The sequence below is a fragment of the Rhagoletis zephyria genome, unplaced genomic scaffold (genome assembly GCF_001687245.7).
Source record: "Rhagoletis zephyria isolate East Lansing unplaced genomic scaffold, Rhagoletis_zephyria_1.1 Rzeph_scaffold_01964, whole genome shotgun sequence".
NCBI classification, from domain to species: Eukaryota; Metazoa; Arthropoda; class Insecta; order Diptera; family Tephritidae; genus Rhagoletis; species Rhagoletis zephyria.
The window spans coordinates 36770-57734 of record NW_016159048.1 but is presented as its reverse complement, the minus strand read 5'-3'; the positions used below and the strand labels follow the sequence as shown (position 1 = coordinate 57734).

General features: G+C 40.2%; 1 protein-coding gene across 1 annotated transcript; it reads left to right on the top strand.

The window, feature by feature from the left end:
- Positions 1-1706: 1706 nt before the first annotated feature.
- On the top strand, positions 1707-2967 carry LOC108365700 (uncharacterized). Its single transcript, XM_017619818.1, has 3 exons — positions 1707-1725; positions 1772-2356; positions 2410-2967. Exons 1-3 carry the CDS (start codon positions 1707-1709, stop codon positions 2847-2849), a joined length of 1044 nt encoding a protein of 347 aa, XP_017475307.1. The 3' UTR covers positions 2850-2967.
- Positions 2968-20965: the final 17998 nt, after the last annotated feature.

The following is a 20965-nucleotide window of genomic DNA, read 5'->3' as shown; positions in this document are numbered from 1 at the left end:
GTGCGCCTTGATGTTGTCACACAAAGCGGAGGGACCTACAGTTTTACGCCGACTCCGAACGGCGATTGTATTTTTATGAGAAGCTGTTTTTCATGGCAGAAATACACTCGGAGGTTTGCCATTGCCTGCCGAGGGACGACCGCTGTTAAGAAAAAACCTTTTTTCTATATTTTTGCGATGTTGCTTTGACCAGGGTTTGAACCCAGGCGTTGCGGAGTAGAAGCGCGCACTGCTTACCACTACACCACAGCGGCCGAAAATTGATTTACTTACTTATTTTTACAGTTTTAACTAGTCATTACCAGTCAAAGAAAAATCAAAAAAATCGCTATTGTTAGGTTCGCAAGGTGTTTTGCATTGAATAGGGATGATATTAGAGTCGAATTCCTCAGATAAGATATTTTTTACTACATCATTGATTTCCTTAACTTTGCCAGTATCAAACGACGAATTCAAACACTTGACCCACTTTGTCTTAATGTCTGGACAAAGTATGGCAGCTATAACAGCGTCGTTTGAATTTTCCAAATCATAATATTTACGAAATATCTTTCAATGATTCTTCGAATGAAGCAACTAGGGTGGGCTTTAGATTGGTAACCCCGGAGTACAGCATTAAGGAAAATATGGGTGGTAGAGGGGGGTCTAACAGTTCCCTGTATGAAGTTTAAAAGCGCGCAACCTTATACTTTTTAAGTAATTTGTTATTAAAGTTTGTAATTTTCACCAACTTGTATGGGACTATTTCACAATATATAATGCACTTTCCACTAAATTTACAGGTTATTTACACTCAATATATGCGCAGTTAGAGTGTACACGTTCAAACAAATAAATACTTTAAGTATATTACAGCTTTTTTATCAAAAATTGATTGTTGTTTAATTTTATGAGAGTAGATGCAGAATATGTGCAAATGGCAGCAGGACTGTGTTCCCATATCTACAACTCAAGAGTGGAAAGCAAGACCAAAAGAAAATACGATTTAAAGGAAAATACGATAAGGTTCTTTTGTCCAGATAAAAATAAATAGTAGGGGGCTTGGGGTCATATTCCCCTCTTCCGGCAACACAGAAAGGAGAATTCTACGCAGTGAGGGTTATAATCCGCCAACGCAGAAAGGTGCGGTTGGCTTTTATGCCCGTAACCGTAACCAAAATAGACATCACTGGGGCGGCAGCCCCAGGTTTACCACACAGAAAGGGAATTCTAGTTACCTCATCCTTTCCCAAGGTTACATCACTGGGGCGGTAGCCCCAGCTATGTCACACAGAAAGGAGAATTCTACGAAGTAAGGGTTATAATCCCTAAGCGCGGCCGAAGGCCGCCTACGCAGAAAGGTGTTCTATGCAAAAGGTGTTCGGCCCCTTTTCTTTGGCAACACAGAAAGGAGAATTCTACGTTGTGAGGGTTATAATCCCTAAGCGCGGCCGAAGGCGGCCTACGCAGAAAAGAATTCTACGCTAAAATACTGTGGACGCAAGTAAAAATTATTATTTATGTTGTTTTTGTTCCACAGAGATTTGGTACCCCTTTTAGTGGGTACCACTGTGGATTGTACTGTTAGTTTTATTCTAAGTAACGCTTCTTTCTCTGCTTTAGTATTATACTCATTTCCAAACGTTATTTCGGCGTTGTTTGTGAGCTCTGATTTTCGNTGTTTGTGAGCTCTGGGTTTTGTATATTATTATTTATTTTAAACTAAAATGACTGACGATCAAGCAGGTATGTTTTTAAAGTTTTAAGTGCTTATATTTATACATCTAGTAAATATTTATCGTATTATTTAAAGATATCGATACGCCCTCCACTAGCCGTGGTGTTCATCCACGAAATGCGACTGTACTGTGCGTCGCTGAAGTACGCGGAATGTGGAGCCTTCTAAAGGTATCAAAGACTTTTGATACGCGTGAAAAATGTACCGCTTACGCAGAGGCACAGGGTCTAATTTTGACCAGAAGATTATGCCGTACGCATAAAATCCCAGTGACGGTTTCACCATTGGGTAACAACACGGTCGGCAGCTTTCGATGCCGCAAAGGGAGCTGCCGTTCAAGATCGGGCGTTTCTAGGGCCACTGGTACGTGGTTTGAAAATGCCAAGCTTCCACTACCAGACATTTTTTACGTAATGTACGCCTACGCTTCGCACTGGAACCAGGCTGAAGTCCGAAAAGAAAGTATTACCGAGGGAACCGTTTTGTCTAGCGCCACCATCTGCGATTGGTACAACTACTGTCGTGAGGCAGTTGTTTTGTATCAAGTCGATCAGCAGGAGGTGTTAGGCAAAATTGGGGGCCCCGGTAAAATTGTTCAGATCGACGAGAGCAAGTTCGGGAAGCGAAAATACCACAAAGGTACCAAAAATTTATTTAAAAACACATATTCTTTAATTTATATTTTTTTTTAGGCAGGAGAGTGGAAGGCCATTGGGTCTTAGGGATGGTTGAGGACGGCAGCGACGATCCGAGGTTGGAAGTCTGCCCAGAAAATGTCCGGTCTGCTGAGGTGTTCATACCCCTCATTCAAAAACATGTGGCCGAGGGTACAATTATTTGTACCGATTTTTGGAAGGCGTACGATTGCCTAGCGTACCACGGGTATGAGCACAGAAAAGTAAACCACAGCGATCCGGATAACCCCTTTGTGGCAGACGACGGCACGCATACTCAAAGGATCGAATCACAATGGCGTGTGATTAAAAGATTTTTTAACAGAGACAACTATAATAATCCTCCTAATTTTGCGGATAAAATTATAGAATATCTGTGGCGCAAAACAATTGCTCGTAAGCATGAGGACCCTTTCCTTAAACTTATTGACGCAATAAAATATACATATAAGCCTTAAAAATGTGTTTCAGTATTTTATGGGGGAATATGACCCCAATCCCCCTACTATTTATTTTTATCTGAACAAAAGAACCTTATCGTATTTTCCTTTTAATCGTATTTTCTTTTGGTCTTGCTTTCCACTCTTGGTTTTTAAGATATGGCAACACAGTCCTGCTGCCATTTGCACATATTCTGCATGTACTCATAAAATTAAACAACAATCAATTTTTGATAAAAAAGCTGTAATATACTTAAAGTATTTATTTGTTTGAACGTGCACACTCTAACTGCGCATATATTGAGTGTAAATAACCTGTAAATTTAGTGGAAAGTGCATTATATATTGTGAAATCGTCCCATACAAGTTGGTGAAAATTACAAACTTTAATAACAAATTACTTAAAAAGTATGAGGTTGCGCGCTTTAAAACTTTACATATACCCCCTTTAGAACCCCCTCTACCCCCCCTATTTTCCTTAATTCCGTACTCGGGGGTTACCATTCTAAAATTTTCCCAGCAACTATGTTATCAAAATTTTTTAATATGCTATTTGCTCGAATCTTCCGATATTTTGTTCTTAGCGTCGCCAATGTAGGAAGAAGATAGCCATAGACCATTATATTGTCTTGCTGCAAAAACTCAATCGCTTTTGATATCGGTTCTAACAATTTCAAATACTCGTCCAAATATTTAAAATGATTTTCGTGAAACTGTTCCTCTTCAAGTTCGTCACAAAGCTCGTTTATATTTTCCTTATGTAACATCAATCATTGAATGGAGTCGCACAATGAGTTCCACCTTGTCACAACCGGATATTTAAGCTGTGAACCCAATTTATTTATAATCTTTTCAGATGATTTCGGTCTATTAACCTGACACCACAGATCGCAGCACTTCTTAATCACCTACATATCGTCGTCTCAGAAAACGGATGTCGAATGTTACAAAACACGGTTTTGAGAAAATTGACTTTGAAGTTTAAGGTCGAATTAATCCGAAATTGTACGGTAGATTTTTGTAACTTTTGAAGGAGACGTAGTTGGTGTTATTAGTTTTGATTTCCCATATTTTTACATTTAATATCTCTTAACGTTAATGAGAAAATTTACTTTTCATTCCGTATACATTTGTCGTAAGTAGCGTTTACTCACCACTTTGTTTTGTCCACAGAACATACGACAATAGTAAAGTAAGTATTTCAACGACGATGGTATAATTTGATGAAAAAAACAGACATATTTATTAAATAATGATTACTTATTAGAAAAAACATAACAAAAACATAATCATGTATTTAATAAAAAAAATCTGTACATCTCTTATGCTGTAAATATGTTACGAACATACGTTTTCTTTATATAAAAACAAAAAACAATACTTAAATTCAGTCTTTTGTACATTTTTATCTCTTGCATTTCATTGGAGACTCAATGCAAGCTAAAATTTAAAAATTTAAAATTTTAAAATTAGTTACTTAGTTCAATTTCCAATTTTAATTGTATCGTTATAGTAGAGGACCATCCAATTGTCGTAAGTTCAAAGTTTTGCGATACATACGACAAATGTTTTATGATTAAAAAAAGATTACATTTGTATGGGAATTTGTCGTATGTGCCACATACGACAAACGTTTTATGATTAAAAAAAAGGTACGTTTGTATGGGAATTTGTCGTATGTGACGCATTTTCAGCACATACAACAAAAGGCATACCCAATCATTAATATTATGTAACATACGACAAAATGCGCACGAAATATCTCAAAAACTAATGGAGATATAAAAAAATGGATTGCAGAAATCGAAAGAGCATGTCCAACTTAGTAAATCTGCATCAAAATCCCAAAATCGTGATTTTGCACATTCGTCATCCGTTTTCTGAGGCGACGATATGAACATATATGATCTCAAAATAAATATATGTGGTTAATTTCCGTATGTGATTAAATATAGTAGATGGTCGAAAAAATATTTATTCTAAATATTCAAGAAAAAGAACTTGCGCACGGCATAAATACTTTTGTACTTAATACTTAATAAATACAATTTTGCCCAACACTGATTGCAAAACATCACAGAAATCCTACTTACTTTTTTAAAAATTTAAACATAAAAGCTCAGTTATGCAAGACTTAGATTTGACTTGACTTACCTAGAAACTTAGAAACGATTACTTTCCGTGTCATCTACTGCGTTTTATCGATTTCTTTATCCTCAGCTTTTGTATTTGTATACGAAAAATCTTAAACGTTTAATTTATTTGGGGTAAAATTTAATAAAAATTACAATTGAAATAAATACATTCAAGCGAATCAAATTGTGATTGTTTTTATTTTATTTTCTGTATTTATTTGAAAGTTTGTTTTTCGATTGCCAGATGAATTTCATTTATATAAAAAATCATATTTCTTTGGCATGTTTGGAGGAATTTTATTAAAAATATATGAAAAAATGATGTGGCACCATGATTGTCTCACGGCTCTCTTTGCACTTAGAAATTTAAATTAGAAATCAAAAATCTATAGTTCTCCAAGTTTCTAAGTGAAGTTATTTTTTTGGGTAACTACATACACGCGCTGCTCATTTGCCAGATATACAATTTTCAAGTCAAGTGAAGTCTAAGTCTTGCATAACTGAGCTTTAAGTCAATTCAATACATACAAAATATATTTTACTACTTATGTATGCGTAAATCATATTGCTACAGTTGGGATGTAGATCAGTATAAAATCTAACAAACTCCACCTCAGCCCGAATGTTATTTGCACATTCTGTACGAAAGACTTAAGAACGTTCCCTTGAGTTTTGTTCGCATTTTTTTAAACTACCTTTTGTTTTCATGCATAAATAAACCAAAACCGGAATGCGTCCTCGATACCTGAAAAAAATTCAAAGTACTGCAAAAGAATGCATTTAAATGACTGAAATAAAGTGACTAACAAAAAATGAATAAAAAAGTGATTTATGAATCACTCGGGACTTCAATCAAATGAATAATTTAGTTAAAAATTAATGCATTCTTTAACACCTCTGAGTAAAATTGTGCCTTAGTGGCTGCTGTGTTGCCGAAGAAGAGGGGCTGAACACCTCTTGCAGGGAACAGCTTACTGCGTAGGCGGCCTTCATCCGCGCATAGGGATTATAACCCTCACTAAGTAGAATTTTCCTTTCTATGGTTACCGAAGAAGGGAGGATGAACACCTCTTGCAAAGAACACCTTTCTGCGTTGGCGGCTTTCGTCCGCGCTTAGGGATTATAACACTCACGAAGTATAATTTTCCTTTCTGTGTTGCCGAAGAAGAGGCTGACCACCTCTTGCAGAGAACAGCTTTCTTCGCAGGCGGCGATCGTTCTCCTTTCTGTGTTGCCGAAGAAGAGAGGCTGAATCCCTGTGGGGAAAATCTCTAGTTCTGAACTGGTGCGCTTCTAGTACATTTAGACCCAGTACTGGTTCTCTTTTGCATGCAAGCAACTGGCGAATTTAACATGGCGATGTCCTAGGAAGTGTCAATTGCCCCCCGCTGCATCTCTTTTTCGATAGTTCCCAACTAGTCCTAAATTCTATAGTTCCGAACCAGTTCTAAAATCGACAGACGAAAGAAAAAAGTATCATGATTTTTCAATCCTTTTGGTTCTTCCGTGTGTGCGATTTTAAGTTATTTTGGAAGAAACGTGTTTTCAATTTACATACATACCTTTAGCTGTTGCTGAGTTTGCAGAGGTGTCCGCTGTTATTTCTTAAATTCCAGACTGTCCCAAGATGTTGAAATGTTAACACAAATTTTAGTTTTGTATTACCGAGCTATGAAAAAGCATCTGCGAAGCACAGAATAGAATCGTATTTGAACGAAAAAGTCGCGGAACACAGAAGCCCCCCGCTGCATCCCTTATTCGATAGTTCCGAACTAGTTCTAAATTCGACAAACAAGATCTAGTTCGTTCTGCATCCCTTTTTCTATAGTTCCGAACCATTTCTAAATTCGTCACCCTAGATATAGATCTCTAGTGAAAAAAAAACTGAAAAAAATTAATTTTTTAAAAGTACCACTTTTCGCCGATTTTGGACTGGTGGGGATCTAGTTCCTATCAGACTAGTTCCTTTTTGGCGATAAAGACTTAGTACGGAACTAGAAATTTGATTCACTAGTCCGCGGTTTCCCTACAGGGATACTTCTTGTAGAGAACACCTTTCTGGGTATTCGGCGTTCGGCCGCACTTAGGTATTATAACCTGTTTGAAATATTGTATTCAAATGAATGGATAAGGCTTGAATTAGTACACCTTTGAAACAGTGCGCAATATGTACACTCGAGTTTTAAGATTATAAATTTAATTTCGAGGAGAGAGCCGATATTTAACTTAATTTTTAAATACCTTCGAAAATGTATAAACATTCATAAAGAATAAAGAATGCTTCATAAATCGAAAGTTTGTTCGAAAATCTCACTTCATAAAGTATTTTAAATTTGTTGTTAGATTATCCTTGACTACTTGACGGATTTACCAAAAATCAAGATGACCAAATTACAGTACAATTATCTCTATTGTACAACAAACATTTACGAAACTCGTTCATGCAATAACAACTATTAACTATACTAGTTAACGCAATTAAAACACTTTACAAAAGTTGCTAACATAATTGATCTCTGTTTTAAAACTTAATTTGTAGCAACTTCTCTTGTTGTTGTTGTTGTTGTAGCGGCTACCCAGCGCCCAGATCGGTTAGTCCCTCAATCGTTGTCGTCAAGCTCCACTAACGGCAGCCCTAGGAAGCGTGCAGCCTCGACGGGGTCTGTCCATAGGGACAGGCGCGTTAGCGTGGTGGGATTTAGAGGGCATACGTGAGCAGGGATGCCGTTTGGATCTAAATAGATCCAGTTGGATACATTTTTAGACGAATTTTTTCGGGATACTTATTTTTTCCGGTCAGTATAAATGTGGATACTTTTTTAAATAGGCCAAAATTTTATATTTCCTATAAAGTTTTNAATTTTTGCGGGATACTTATTTTTTCCGGTCAGTATAAATGTGGATACTTTTTTAAATAGGCCAAAATTTTATATTTCCTATAAAGTTTTTTTCGTTCAAAAATCGATTTTCATTAAAGATGGTAGAAAGCATTTCGTTTTATAAACGTATAAAGAATCGCTATTTAAGCGTGAAATTAAAGCATTTTATTTTTTGTGAACGAAGCAATGAACATATGAAGAGATCTCACCAAAATAGGTATAAGCGCAATTGCTTTAATTAGCTTAAAAGGATGCTTTAAGCAAGATCTGAATAAACATATCGTCGTTTAAAGTGCAAAACCGCGTATCAACAAAATGCAAAACCGCGTATCAAGATAATGCAAAACCTCGTATGTGACGTTGCATAAACTATTTTCTAGAAAGTAAAAACACTTAAATTTCAAAATGGTTCTCTTTTTTATAAAGCAATCGCACTTCTGGCTAGTATATTTCAGGACGAATGGATAAGGATTGAGCCAAGAGCTTGTGTGAGCAAATCCAATTTTTGGCAGCAAACGTCAGTTACGCCGTTTTGCAGAATGACGATACGCGGTTTTGTACTTTAAACGACGATATATATAAAGTAAATTATACTCTTTCTGTAGTAATCTCTTTCATATCACATATTTTCATTTGTTAATTTAAAAAGAAAGAAGATTTCAATGTAGTTTAAAAAACTAAATTTGATTTATTTAAGGAAACTTTTATGAATTTTACTGAAATTTTTTTATTTATTTGCGCATATTGAGAGAGGTAACCAGATTCCTCTTTTAATGTGTGCAAATTTGCACGCCGTGTAATAAAATTAATCATTGCCTGTTTACTTTTACACATAAAATGTTTAAAATAAAGTAATGTTTATTATTAGTAGGAAATCTATTTGTGGTTTGAAAATTTTTGCAATTTTAAACATTCTATGTATGTGTATTTATGTGTATATTTCAAAGATCTCAAGTTCAAAATCAAATACTGAAAATGCTATACGTATATTTATACAGATTTTTGTTGAAAAATAGATACTTTTCAGTAGTAGTTTTACATGCTCTTTTTAGAGTGTACTTGCTATTTATTATATTTAGTTTGCAAAATACTTATGCACAAAAAATGTACTTTATAAATTGAAATTACAAATGTTTGATCTTATGCACATGTATTCCAAGTCCTTAGGATGGGATAAATTATTTCATTTTCATGAAAATGTTTGCTTTTCTTACAAATTATGAGATGTATATGTAAAAAAAAGAAAATTGGATACATTTGGATACATTTTTGGCTTGGTCAGGGATACATTTTCTTGAGACGGCGTGGCAACACTGGCTGTGAGTCGTGGGGCGACTCTCCGCATGCCGGGCATTCGTTTGGAATATCATCGCTTAATCTGCTCAGGTATGAGTTCAACCTGCTGCAGTAACCAGAGCGCAGTTGGGCTATTGTGGTCCGAGTCTCCCGAGTCAGACGAAGTTCTGTCTCGTCCACGTCTGTTGGTTATGTGCCCAGAACGGCATTCACAGGTCGGGAGTCTACATAACTCGAGACTGCCTCTCTGTGAATGCCGTTCAAGGCCTGTCGATAGGCTGTCGGGTCCAGAGGTTGTTTGATTAACCTCTGTACTTCGTCCGTCAGTTCGTAGGGATGCCTCCTGATGTGCCTGGGCGAAGGCTCTTCTGGAAGGTGTTGCCTGTTCGGATGGCCACATGTGTGGCTCCCAACCAGGAACTGCCTGCAGAGCACTATGTTATGCTCCTTAATTGGGAGCATGTGGGCCTCTTCGTGCAGGTGGTGTTGCGGCGACATCAAGAGGCATCCTGTCGCTGTCCTTAGTGCCGTGTTCTGGCAAGTCTGCAGCTTCATCCACTGCGTCCTGCTAGTCCCCGGTGACCACACTGGCGCAGCGTAGTTCAGAACCGGCCGGCCAATTGCCTTGTACGTTGCCAGCAACGTTTCTTTGTCTTTGCCCCAGGTGCTGCCGGCGAGCGACTTGAGGATCTTGTTGCGGCTTTGTACTTTGTTGACAATTGCGGTTGTATGCGCCGAGAAGGAGAGCAGACTATCGAATGCTACTCCGAGTATCTTCGGGTTGTTCACCGTCGGAATTGGTGTATCATCGACGTGAATTCCCAGTTGGAGTCTGACCTCCTTCGTCCAGGTGGTAAAAAGTGTGGCTGAGGATTTTGTAGGGGAGAGGGTTAGGCTCCGTGCAGTGAAAAAGCGAGAAAGCTGGGCGAGATAACCGTTTACTTTCGAGCACAAGTCATCAATTCCATTCCCGGACGCCATGATCGACCAATCGTCAGAATAAGAGACAATCGAGACTCCCTCTGGTGGTTGAGGGAGCTTTGAAATGTAAAAGTTAAACAGTAATGGGGAAAGGACACCATCTTGCGGAACCCCCTGTTTTATTTTCCTCGGTTTGCTCGATTTGTCTCTAAAAGTTACTGAAGAGTGACGACCACTCAGATAATTCGCCGACCACCGTTTGAGTCCCTGTGGGAGAGAGGAGGCCTCTATGTATTCTAGTAGCTTTGAACAGCTTTGACAGTGTCGAACGCCTTAGACAGGTCCAGCGCTACTAGAATGGTTCTCTCACAGGGGCGCTTTCGGTTTAGGCCACAAGTTATCGGGGCATTTATGGCATTAAGTGCTGTTGTTGTGCTGTGCACTTTACGGAACCCATGCTGATGCTTCGCTGGGGTCAGGTGGTTTGTAAAATACGGAAGTAGCAAGGCCTCTAGTGTCTTCGCTACCGGGGAAAGGAGGGTTATCGGATGATAACACTCTCCTTTGTTGGCTGGTTTCACCGGTTTGAGCTGTGGGACCATTCTCCCCATCTTCCAGATGTTTGGAATGACGATAGTGGCCATTGACAAGTTGTGGACCTCCGTTAGGTACGCTACTCCCGCTTCTCGTTAGGCGGACGTCTATAATGTCGACTTTGGCCTCAGCTTTTGAGCAGTGTTTACATTCCAAGCTACATGGTCGACGGGACATGACATCAGCATTTCCGTGGACACTTCCCTTTCCGTGCTCAATGGCGAAGTCATAACTTTTCAGCATCTCAATCCACTGAGCTAGCTGTCCTTCTTGATTCTTAAACTGTAGAAGCCACTTCAGCGCTGCATGATCCGTTCGAACTCGGACACGTTGCCCATAGAGGTACTTGTGGAAATGTTTGACGCACTCCACCAACGTTAGTAGTTCTCCGAATTACGCAGTAGTTCTTCTAGTTTTCCAATAGACCGGCTATAGTAGGCAACTACCTTCTCCTGCCCATCAATTACCTGTGACAGTACGCCTTCTATGGCATAACCACTAGCATCCGTATCCAAAATAAACTTTGCACCTGGAACCCGATACGCTAACATAGGCGCAGTACATAGCCGTTCCTTCAGAGCTTGGAAAGCCTCCTGCTCTTCGTTCCACTCGAAGGCTCTATATTTCCTAGTGAGCTCATGAAGGCTATTGGCAACGCAGGCGAAATTCTGAACAAATCGGCGGTAGTAGGTGCATAGCCCAAGTAACCTTCTTAGTTCGTGCAGGTTCCTAGGTCTTGGCCAATCCCTTATTGCTTATATATTTTCATTCGCAGCGCAGATTTTCTCCGTTGTCATCTTGTGTCCTGAGTAGTTCACCTCCTTCTTGAACAGTGAGCACTTTTTAGGAGTTAGCTTCAGACCAACGCCAGCTATCCTCTGGAAAACTTCTTCCAAATTATTTAGGTGTTTCTCAAAGCTTTGACCCAATGCGACCAATACCCGCTCTTAAGCTCGAGTTTTGAGAACCATTTCGTGGCAGTTAACGAGTCCAGAGTATCATCGATCCTGGGAAGTGGATAGCTGTTCTTGTTCGTCACATCGTTTAGTTTCCGGTAGTCTACGCAGAATCGCTCTTGACCATCTTTCTTCTTCACAAGTACTACCGACGAACTCCATGGACTTGCTGTTGGTTCAAACACACCACTCTCGCTCATATCTTTTATAGTCTGGCTTACAGCGTCACTTTTGGCAAGTGGAACACTTCGAGGTGCTTGACGGATCGGCCTTGCATCACCAGTATCCATGCGATTATTCACAACGTTAGTCCTGCATGGTTTGTTTCCGTCCTTGTCGAATATATTGTATTATTTGCGGAGAATTTCCTTAGCCTTGTGCTGGTATTTTCTTTCCAACCCTTGCGTCCATGCAATGATGTCTTCCGCAATGCCATTCTCGCCAATGGAATCGCTTTCAGGTAACTTCCCGCAGTGGAAGATGGCCTTTACCTTATGACACGGCCCCAATACAGTTTCTCTTGATTTTTTGATTGGCGATTTGAATTCATTAAGTTCTCGAACTGGAACTGGTCTTTTTCCGTCTTAGCCAGGGTTTTGCCAATAAGTACGTCTGGTGTAGAATTCTTTGCTGCTTCGACAACCCACAACTTGCTTGTCTCATGTCCGTCCACATATATCCAATTGCGGGAGCCAGCGCGCGCCCCTTCCTGCTGGCTCGTTTTAGTTTAACGACTGATTGGAGTTGGGTTCGTCTTCTTCAGCCCTGCGTTTGCGGACCTGTTGGCACCCCATCTTAAACGACGTGCACAATAGCCTGGTTTTCCGCAACTAAACATTTTCTAGCCCCATTCTTTTTCTCGGTTGCATTTTCCCTGCCATCGACTTGAGTGTCAGGTGTCACGTCTCCACTTCTACTCGATGTGCTTTGTAGGATGGTCTACCCAGGAGTGTCGTTTCATATATCTGAGCATATGAGTCAGTTTCAGCAAATGTTGGCTTTGGTTTGGCATACATCTCTCGCTTGGTATACATGTCCAGCATTCCCTGATGAACCTTTGGATTTTCACCTTTTCGAGGTGCTCACCAGATGCCTCTCCAACTGCCAAGTAAGCCAACCTCTTTATCTCTGAGGCGAATTCCTGTTGGCTTTTTGGTAACGATTCTCCAGCTCCATCTGGTAGATTTTCTTCCTGTGCTCGCCGCCATAACGTCTTTCCACGGCCCCCATCAATGCATCGTAATTGCTCCTTTCACAGTCAGGAATGTGCAAAATTTCTGCTACAGGCCCTTATAATGCAATGAGTAATGCAGCGGATTTATCCTCCGTGCTCACATTGTTTGCTGTAGCCGTCTTCTCGAACTGGAGCTTAAAGACCTGGAAAGGAACAGTGCCGTCAAAGGATGGAGTCTTTACCTTGAGAGCTTTCGTCGAAGTCGCCGGACGATTGAACTGCAAGGCTCGAAGACGACCTTCCAACTCTCTTACTATAGCCTCAACTTTCTCCTTAATTAGCTCCTCGATTTTATTCTGTCTCTCTTTGAGTTCCGCATTATCTTTAACTAAATCCTGCCGAAGCTGTGTGATCTGTGCTTCTAGCTGGGACTACATGCGTGCTTCCTGTACTTGCAGCTGTGGTTCAGCAGCTAACCACGTGTTAATGTCCATAACTGTTGATGAATTAGGAACCTTTTGCTGTTCTTCAACCTTACCAGATGTCTGCTGCACATCCTTCGACCAACAAGCAGCCACATCCTTCTGTTCGTCCTTCGTGGATGTCGCGTCGTTCTCACGACGGAAGTCGTATTTGTTTCCTTTCATAGCCTCTCGCAGCCGTGATAGTAACTCCACTTTTCTTCCGGAGGTTGATAAATTTCGCTTTTCCAACTCCTGTTTGAGTTCCTCGATCTTTAGCTCTTGACTTTTTGCCATTTTCAGGACACTTTACAATACTTGTTTATGCAATATCAACAATTAACAATACTTGTCAAGGCAATTTAAACACTTTACAAAACTTGCTAACACAATTGATCTCTGTTTTACAACTTACCTTGTAGCTTGCAGATTCGCAGCAGTCTTATATACCTGCGCTCACACTAATGGCACCTCTAGAACGTTCTGCCGTCTATCACACATTCTCTTTCTCTTGCTGTTCGCAGTATTCATCCACTTGACATGTCTCGCTGTCGAATATTCTACGACATTCCTCGAGCATTCAGCCATTTTCTTGTTGTTCGCTTCGCGTTGCCACAGTATTCGCCACTATTTTATTTTTTCTGGATGAGGCCATACAAGTTTTGGGAGGGAGTAACAACACAAAAATAACTTTTAAGGCGCAGTGTAGCACGCCGGGCATTTGCTAGTAACGAACAAACGCAATTTATTTTTATATGGAGGAAAGCCGCAACACATCCGGCAAAAACATTCTAAAAAATCGACGGTAATTTTTAGTCACTTGAAACTTGAATTTGAATGGGCTATAAAACTGTATACTCAAATAAATTCTTACTACTGACAAAAATGTTTGAAATTTGGATGAAAATCTGTTGCATTTTTTTGTAGTTTTCTACAAACTTAAACTAGGGTTTATATGGGTTTTGTTAGAGAATGAACTATATTTGAATTGAAAATTCTTAAAAATTAATAAATAAACCTAAGAAGCAAACAAAATCACTTAGAATGCTAGAGATAAGCCCGATACTGTATATGTATAACTATCGTTTGGCGGCTGCTGTTGCTGAGTGGTTAGAGTTGCGTACTACCACTCCGCGGGACCCGATTTCGATACCTGGTACGCGCAACACCTAAATTAGAAACTTTTTTTCTAACAGCGGTCGCTCCTCGGCAGGCAATGGCAAACATCCGAGTGTATTTCTGCCTTGAAAAAGCTTCTCATTAAAACCATTCGCCGTTCGTAGGCGGCGAAAAATTGTAGGTCCCTCCATTTGTGCTATAACATTAGTACGCAAGCCACAAATTGGTGAAGAACCACGGCCAAACACTTAGTAGAAGTGTAGGCGCCAAAATATTATTATATTATAAAATATCGATTGGCTTCACCATGCTTGGTCTAGGTGGATTTTTTATCTTGGTTGCAAATGCAGTTAAAAAAATACATTCCAAGTATTGAAGCAATTTTTAACAGGACGTGAACCTGCTTTGAACCGGATTAATAGTTTTTTTTTTACTAATGAACTGAACGATTACTCGAATCGAAATTTTCCACAAATGTTTGATCCAAACCGAGATTCGAACCAATTTTTATTAAGGTTTAATGTTCGTTTCGATAAATTTTTTAATAGACAATTTTCCCTAATGTTTTTATTTTTTCTCTTGTTAAATACGGTAATACTATGTTTGTTTACTTATAATATGACACTCGTCTCCTCAATCTTAACTGGATATTGTAAATTGAATCCAGAGGTATAAAAACGGTTGGAGCTGACCAATTTTTTCATCGGTTCACGTCCGTTATTTTCATACATCCCAAATGGTTTTTTTAATCTTGAGAGCAACATTTGCAATTGCAATTCGTACTGATTTATTCGACACCACTGAAAGCGAAGTGTTTATATGTTTATTGTCTCAGTTACAATTAACCAATTTCATTTGAGTAGTTTAGAATAAAAATGGCTCAAAATAACAAAGGAAATAAGAACAAACAAGCTAAACAGCAAGGTGGTAAAAAGGTAAAATACGATTATTATATATTTATGTCTTATACGTATATTTATGTCTTATGTGTACATTCAAACTTTTCACATTAGATTTTAAGCAGTAAGATACCTTACACAGTATTCTTGCCCAACGCGAGCTTGGTGAAGGTATAAAATAAAAACTTGGATTGCATATTTTTCAGGGTTCGGAAATTCTCATGTGTGATTAGTCCTTTTCATTCATTTATGAGATTTATCCTATCGAAAATATTTACAATAATATTTTTCAGGGTTCGGAAATTCTCATGTGTGATTATTCCTTTTCATTCATTTATGAGATTTATCCTATCGAAAATATTTACAATAATATTTTTCAGGGTTCGGAAATTCTCATGTGTGATTATTCCTTTTCATTCATTTATGAGATTTATCCTATCGAAAATATTTACAATAATTTTTGCATTCTTTTATCCCGAATGAAAAATGCAAACACATTTATTATAAGCGATCAACAAAAACTATCCGCTGTCTTTCATTCGCGAACGAAGAAAAGCAAAGAAATGTCTTCTCACTCTTTTGCCGATTTGGGCCGCTCATAAATGGGAAAAACGATGAAGTAATCCATTCGCGATCACTCATAACAGTTTATCGCGATAATCTTATCGCCGAAAATTTTCAACGACGTTGTACGGGAGATGTTTTTCGCGTTTGTTTTGGTTATGCTATTTGTTATACAGCATACATAGATAGATAGATTAAGTAGAGGTATGCACTGCGACCAAGGGATCTATTGTGCCCTCGACTGTTAAAAGTACCTCATCTAATCCCAGAGAACCCAGAACGGGGTGTCTCCCGTCTTCTCGCAACTACCTCGCATTCGCGAAGCAGATGCAGCGGGCTCTCCTCACGCACATCGCAGAACCGACATAGGTCGCTAGACCAGATCCCCAACTTGTGCAGGTGACCTCTCAGTCTGCAGTGACCATAAAAGAGGTGCTCCAAGTCGACTTGGTGCAAAGCACTATTTTGAATTTCCTATCAAAGTTAACTAGTTTGGGCCTATCGTATCTGGGGAGCAGAGCTAATGAAATTTGGGAGCCTAGCTTGTTTCTGTTCCTCGATGGTAGGATTTTACCTCTACCAAAGCCTTCTCTTGCGAAGTTTAATAGAGTTCGCTTAGCTGCCTGTTCTATGGTAAGTTCCAGCCGCTCGAGTTCGAGAATCACCTCCAGCGCCGCCGTCGGGCATGTGCGCATTGCCCCGTGCACGCCAGACGTTGAAGCTTAGTGATTGTCTCACCGTTGCAAGGGTGGTTCTCAATACCTACGCTACTGCCCCATAAGTAACTATTGGTCTAATTATCAGACTTCCCTGCCAGACGTTTGCATACCATTAGTGCCCTCGTGGCTTTGGAAGTGATCGCGTCGACATGCGCCTTCCACAGAAGTCTGGAATCTAGTATTAATCCAGGTAATTGACTTCGGTGGCGACGTTGGCGGCGACCCCATTCAAAGTGATGTTCCTCATACCTGGGAGTGTTCTTCTTCTAGAAAAGGGGACGATAACGTTTTTGGAGGGGTTGATGCTCAGGCCCATACTCAAGCACCAGCCTCTTGCTAGGTTTAGTCCCCTTTGAACTATATCACATAGAGTGATCACGAACTTCCCTCTGGCAATAATCACAATGTTACCCGCATAGCCTTGACAGCGGATGCAATTTTCAGTGAAAGTCCGTAGAAGTTCGCCCACAACTAAGCTCCACAGAAGAGGGGATAAAACTCTTCCCTGTTGGCAACCTCTTGTAGTTTGTAGCTGTACCACGCCGTCCCCGATGTCGGTTTCAGCTATCCTTGTGTTGAGTAACCTGACTATCCACCTGCGGATTGTTGCCTGCATATTACGGGTTTCAAGCGCTCGGTCGACACTACCGTGAGAGGTGTTGTCAAACGCCCCCTCAATGTCGATGAGGGCACAGAGTACTGTCTCCCCACACTCAAGAGCACCTTGTATTTCCGTGGACAGGGCGTATAGTTAATGTGACCAACCGTACTTCTTTCGGAAGTACAGTACTTCTTTTTTCGCTCTTGTACTTCGTACTTCGAAGTACAGTCAAATGTTTCTTTGCGATATTTTGTACTTCAGGAGGGAGATTCTGTAACTAGTCAGCGACAATTTCCGGATCGCTGGGATATAAATGTGATTGCGTCAAAAAGTACGGTAGCGATTCGAAAATTGTCGCTAACTGGTTACAGAATCTCCTCCCAGGTCCGTCACATGGCCTGGACGATAAATTCGTTCAAACCATTAAAGTTTGATCCTATTTATGCGAACTGCGTGAAGACCGGCTACATCCCCAAGGTATGGAAGATAGTCAGTTTTGCGTTCATCCCAAAGGCCGGAAAAGGGCTCTCATGTTTAAAAACGCTAGAGAGACTGATAGACCTGTTAATAAGAAATGCGATTCCTGGTGACTGTCTTTCAAGAGCTCAATATGCTTATTGCAAGTAAAGGTCGGTGAATACCGCCCTGCACACATTGCTAAAGTTCTCAGAGGAAGCCTTCACGCATGAAGATTATGCAGTAAGGGCCTTCGATATTCATAATCTAGGGGTTGAAACCAACCTAATAAGCTTACTTCGTGACAGAACAGTCGCGGCGGGGTGGGAGAGCGTCTGCATTCAGTGCAGAGCCAATAGAACCACTCCACAAGGTGGTGGTCCCTCTCCCCTGCTCTGGATTGCGGTTGTAAACGACCTTATAGGGGAATTGGAAAAAGTGGGCTGTCGGGTGATCGCCTGTGTAGATGATGTGGAACTTTTGGTTAAGGGACGATTTCTATACACCCTTTTTGATCTGGCTCAAGGTTACCTGAACCAGGTAACTAGGAGGGCGATCAACGGCGGCTGTCGTAGAAGCCTAACATTGAGGAAAGGATAGGAAAGACATCGGTTGCCTTGTACAGCTGTAGGGGAGCTATCGGTAAAAGGTGGGGTCTCTCGCCCAAATTAGTTCATTAGCTCTAGGAAGCCAGATTTATGCCAATATTGTTACACTTGTAAAACAGGAATTAGTGGAGCTTTAGGAACCACACCTACACTGGAGCTTAACATACATATATTGAGCACGGTACTTGCGGATATTGCAGACAGAATTGTCGTAGCACGAATCGCTATTAGGTTAAGGGAAACCGGGTCCTTTTGTGACATAAAAAAAGGAAAAGAAGACGTTTCGCTGCTGCAGCAAATGTTTTTATAGGGCACTTTAAAACACGTTATCTCTCAAGGGCTAGTGATGGGGATTCCCATAGGACATTGCGCGATTAGTAATCATGCAGTGAGACTAGGAATTTCGACTGATCCTTTTGTATCAGCTGTCAAGAGGAATATGAAGTGGAATCATCTCCACACTTTCTTTTAGAGTGTCCAACCTTCGCGAGGCTAAGATGAAAGCATTTTGACTCGCACTTCCTGAGCTCTCAGCCTGTACTTCTTTGAGCTATGAAATAGTTGGTCACATTACGCATTACGTATAGTGCAATGTCCGTAGACCTGCCCACTCTGTAGGCATGTTGGTCAGGGTGTAAAGGCGCCTGATTTCATGGTCGATGACCTTCTCCATCTCACTCACGGGCCGAAGAGTTGCCCATCATACAACAAAGAGTGCGCACGCTGTGGCAGAAAAGGGCATTTTAAGGTCGCGTGCAGATCGAAAATTTATAAAAAGCAATATTCGAAAGAAAATCATAAGAAAAAAACTAAGAAGAATGTGAATGTAATAGAAACAGAAGGCGAAAGCGATAGCTAGGAGTTTAGGTTCGTAGGATAGATAAGCAACTCCGTTACTTCAACCGAAAATGAAGAAAAATGGACAGAAAAGGTGCGAATCGGCGAATATGAGCTAAAATTGAGATTATACACTGGAGCTTTTTGTAACGTACTACCGATTAGAGTTGCCAAAAAGCTTGGTGTTCAGATAAGTAGCTGCGAAATTAAACGCTTAAAGGCTTATGACGGCGGTTTTATAAAAGTGTTCGGGTAGACAGAAGTATGTATCCTGTTGCACACAGCGTACAACGAATATCGTTCAAAAATTGGTATGCTTCAAAGTAATTGGAGAGAACTATCAGGAACTAGGGGCTGACGACTGCGAAAATTTAGGATTTGTGAAACGCGTAAGCCAGTTAGGGTGCTTCAACAGTTTCGAATACGACATAGATTTCGTAGAAAACCCGAAAATTAAAGTCGTACAAGCGAGGAAGGTTCCATATGCAATCGAGAAAAGTGTGAAGCAGGAAATACAAAAAATGGTTAAACTTGGCGTAATAAAAAGCGTTAGTGAGCCCACGCCTGCCGTTTGTCCAATGCTAGTAGTAAACAAACGAAATAAGATACGTGCATGCATGGACCCGATCGAACTGAATAAATATATTAAAGGACCTATTTACCCCATAAAAACTGTCGAAGAGCTAGCAGCAAAAATTCATGGCAGTAAATTTTTCACTAAAAAAATATATTATATATTATAAAAAATTTATCGAGATTGACAGCGCCATTGCGACCACTTTTATGTAAAGAAAAGGTGTAGAGATGGGAACACGAGCATACAAGCGCATTCGAAGCTATAAAACAAACACTGACAAAAACTCCCGTACTAGCTTATTACGACGTAAAGAAACAAGTGAAGCTATCGGTTGACGCCAGCAGTCAATCTATGGGGGCATGCCGGATGCAAGACGACAGACCATTAGGGTACGCCACTAGAGCATTAACTGAATCGCAGCAGAAACAACCGCAAATAAGTAAGGAAGCCTGGGCTATCCGTTTTGGATTGCAAAAGTTTCACGATTATGTTTACGGGAAACAGCTAGAAATTGAAACGGACCATAAGCCCCTGCAAACGATTTTCAGCAATCCGATTCAAAATGCACCAATACGATTACAGGGCATGCTGTACGACATTCTACAATATTCACCGAAAATTACGTACACAAAAGGATCGATAATACCAATTGCAGATACTTTGAGCCGTGACTGCGAACCGATAGAAACTGATGAAGACGAGCCGGTTTACTTAATCCATGCAATTGGAGACACAATGCGCAAAAGACTAATTAAAGAAACTGCAGCCGACGTCGAACTACAAGCACTCAAAGCAGCCATCATGAAAAAATGGCCAGAAAACGAAGCTAAAGTACCAAAGACCATCAGAAAATACTCGGCTATTAGGCACAAAATTACGTGCGAAGGCGAGTTGTTGTTAAAGGGTAACAAAATGATTCTACCACATAATTTAATACAATCTTTCATTGCAGAAGCGCATAGGGGCCATAGCGGAATCTCAACGACTATGCATCGCATCCGCCAATCATATGGTCTTACGACCGACACCAAAGACTTCGTTGAAAAGTGTGCAGTATGTCAACAAACACAAGAGCAAACCCTAAGGAACCTTTGAAATTGCGAGACATACCTGAATATCCCTTTCAATTAGTGTCGACAGATATTTTCAAATTTAAAGGTGACGACTTTCTACTGATCGCCGATCACTACTCCGGATTTAACGACTTCCGAAAACTTAAGTCGAGTACATCATCGGAAGTAATATATTTATTACGTCAGTAGCTCACCGTACATGGAATTCCCGAGATACTTGATTCTGATGGAGGTCCACAATACAGCAGCCAAGCCTTCAGAGAGT

What these genes read in the sequence shown, in the direction of transcription:
- LOC108365700 (XM_017619818.1), top strand. An exon ending in GAAGCGAAAATACCACAAAG is followed by an intron (nt 2,357 to 2,409) that starts GTACCAAAAATT and finishes ATTTTTTTTTAG; the next exon opens with GCAGGAGAGTGGAAGGCCAT.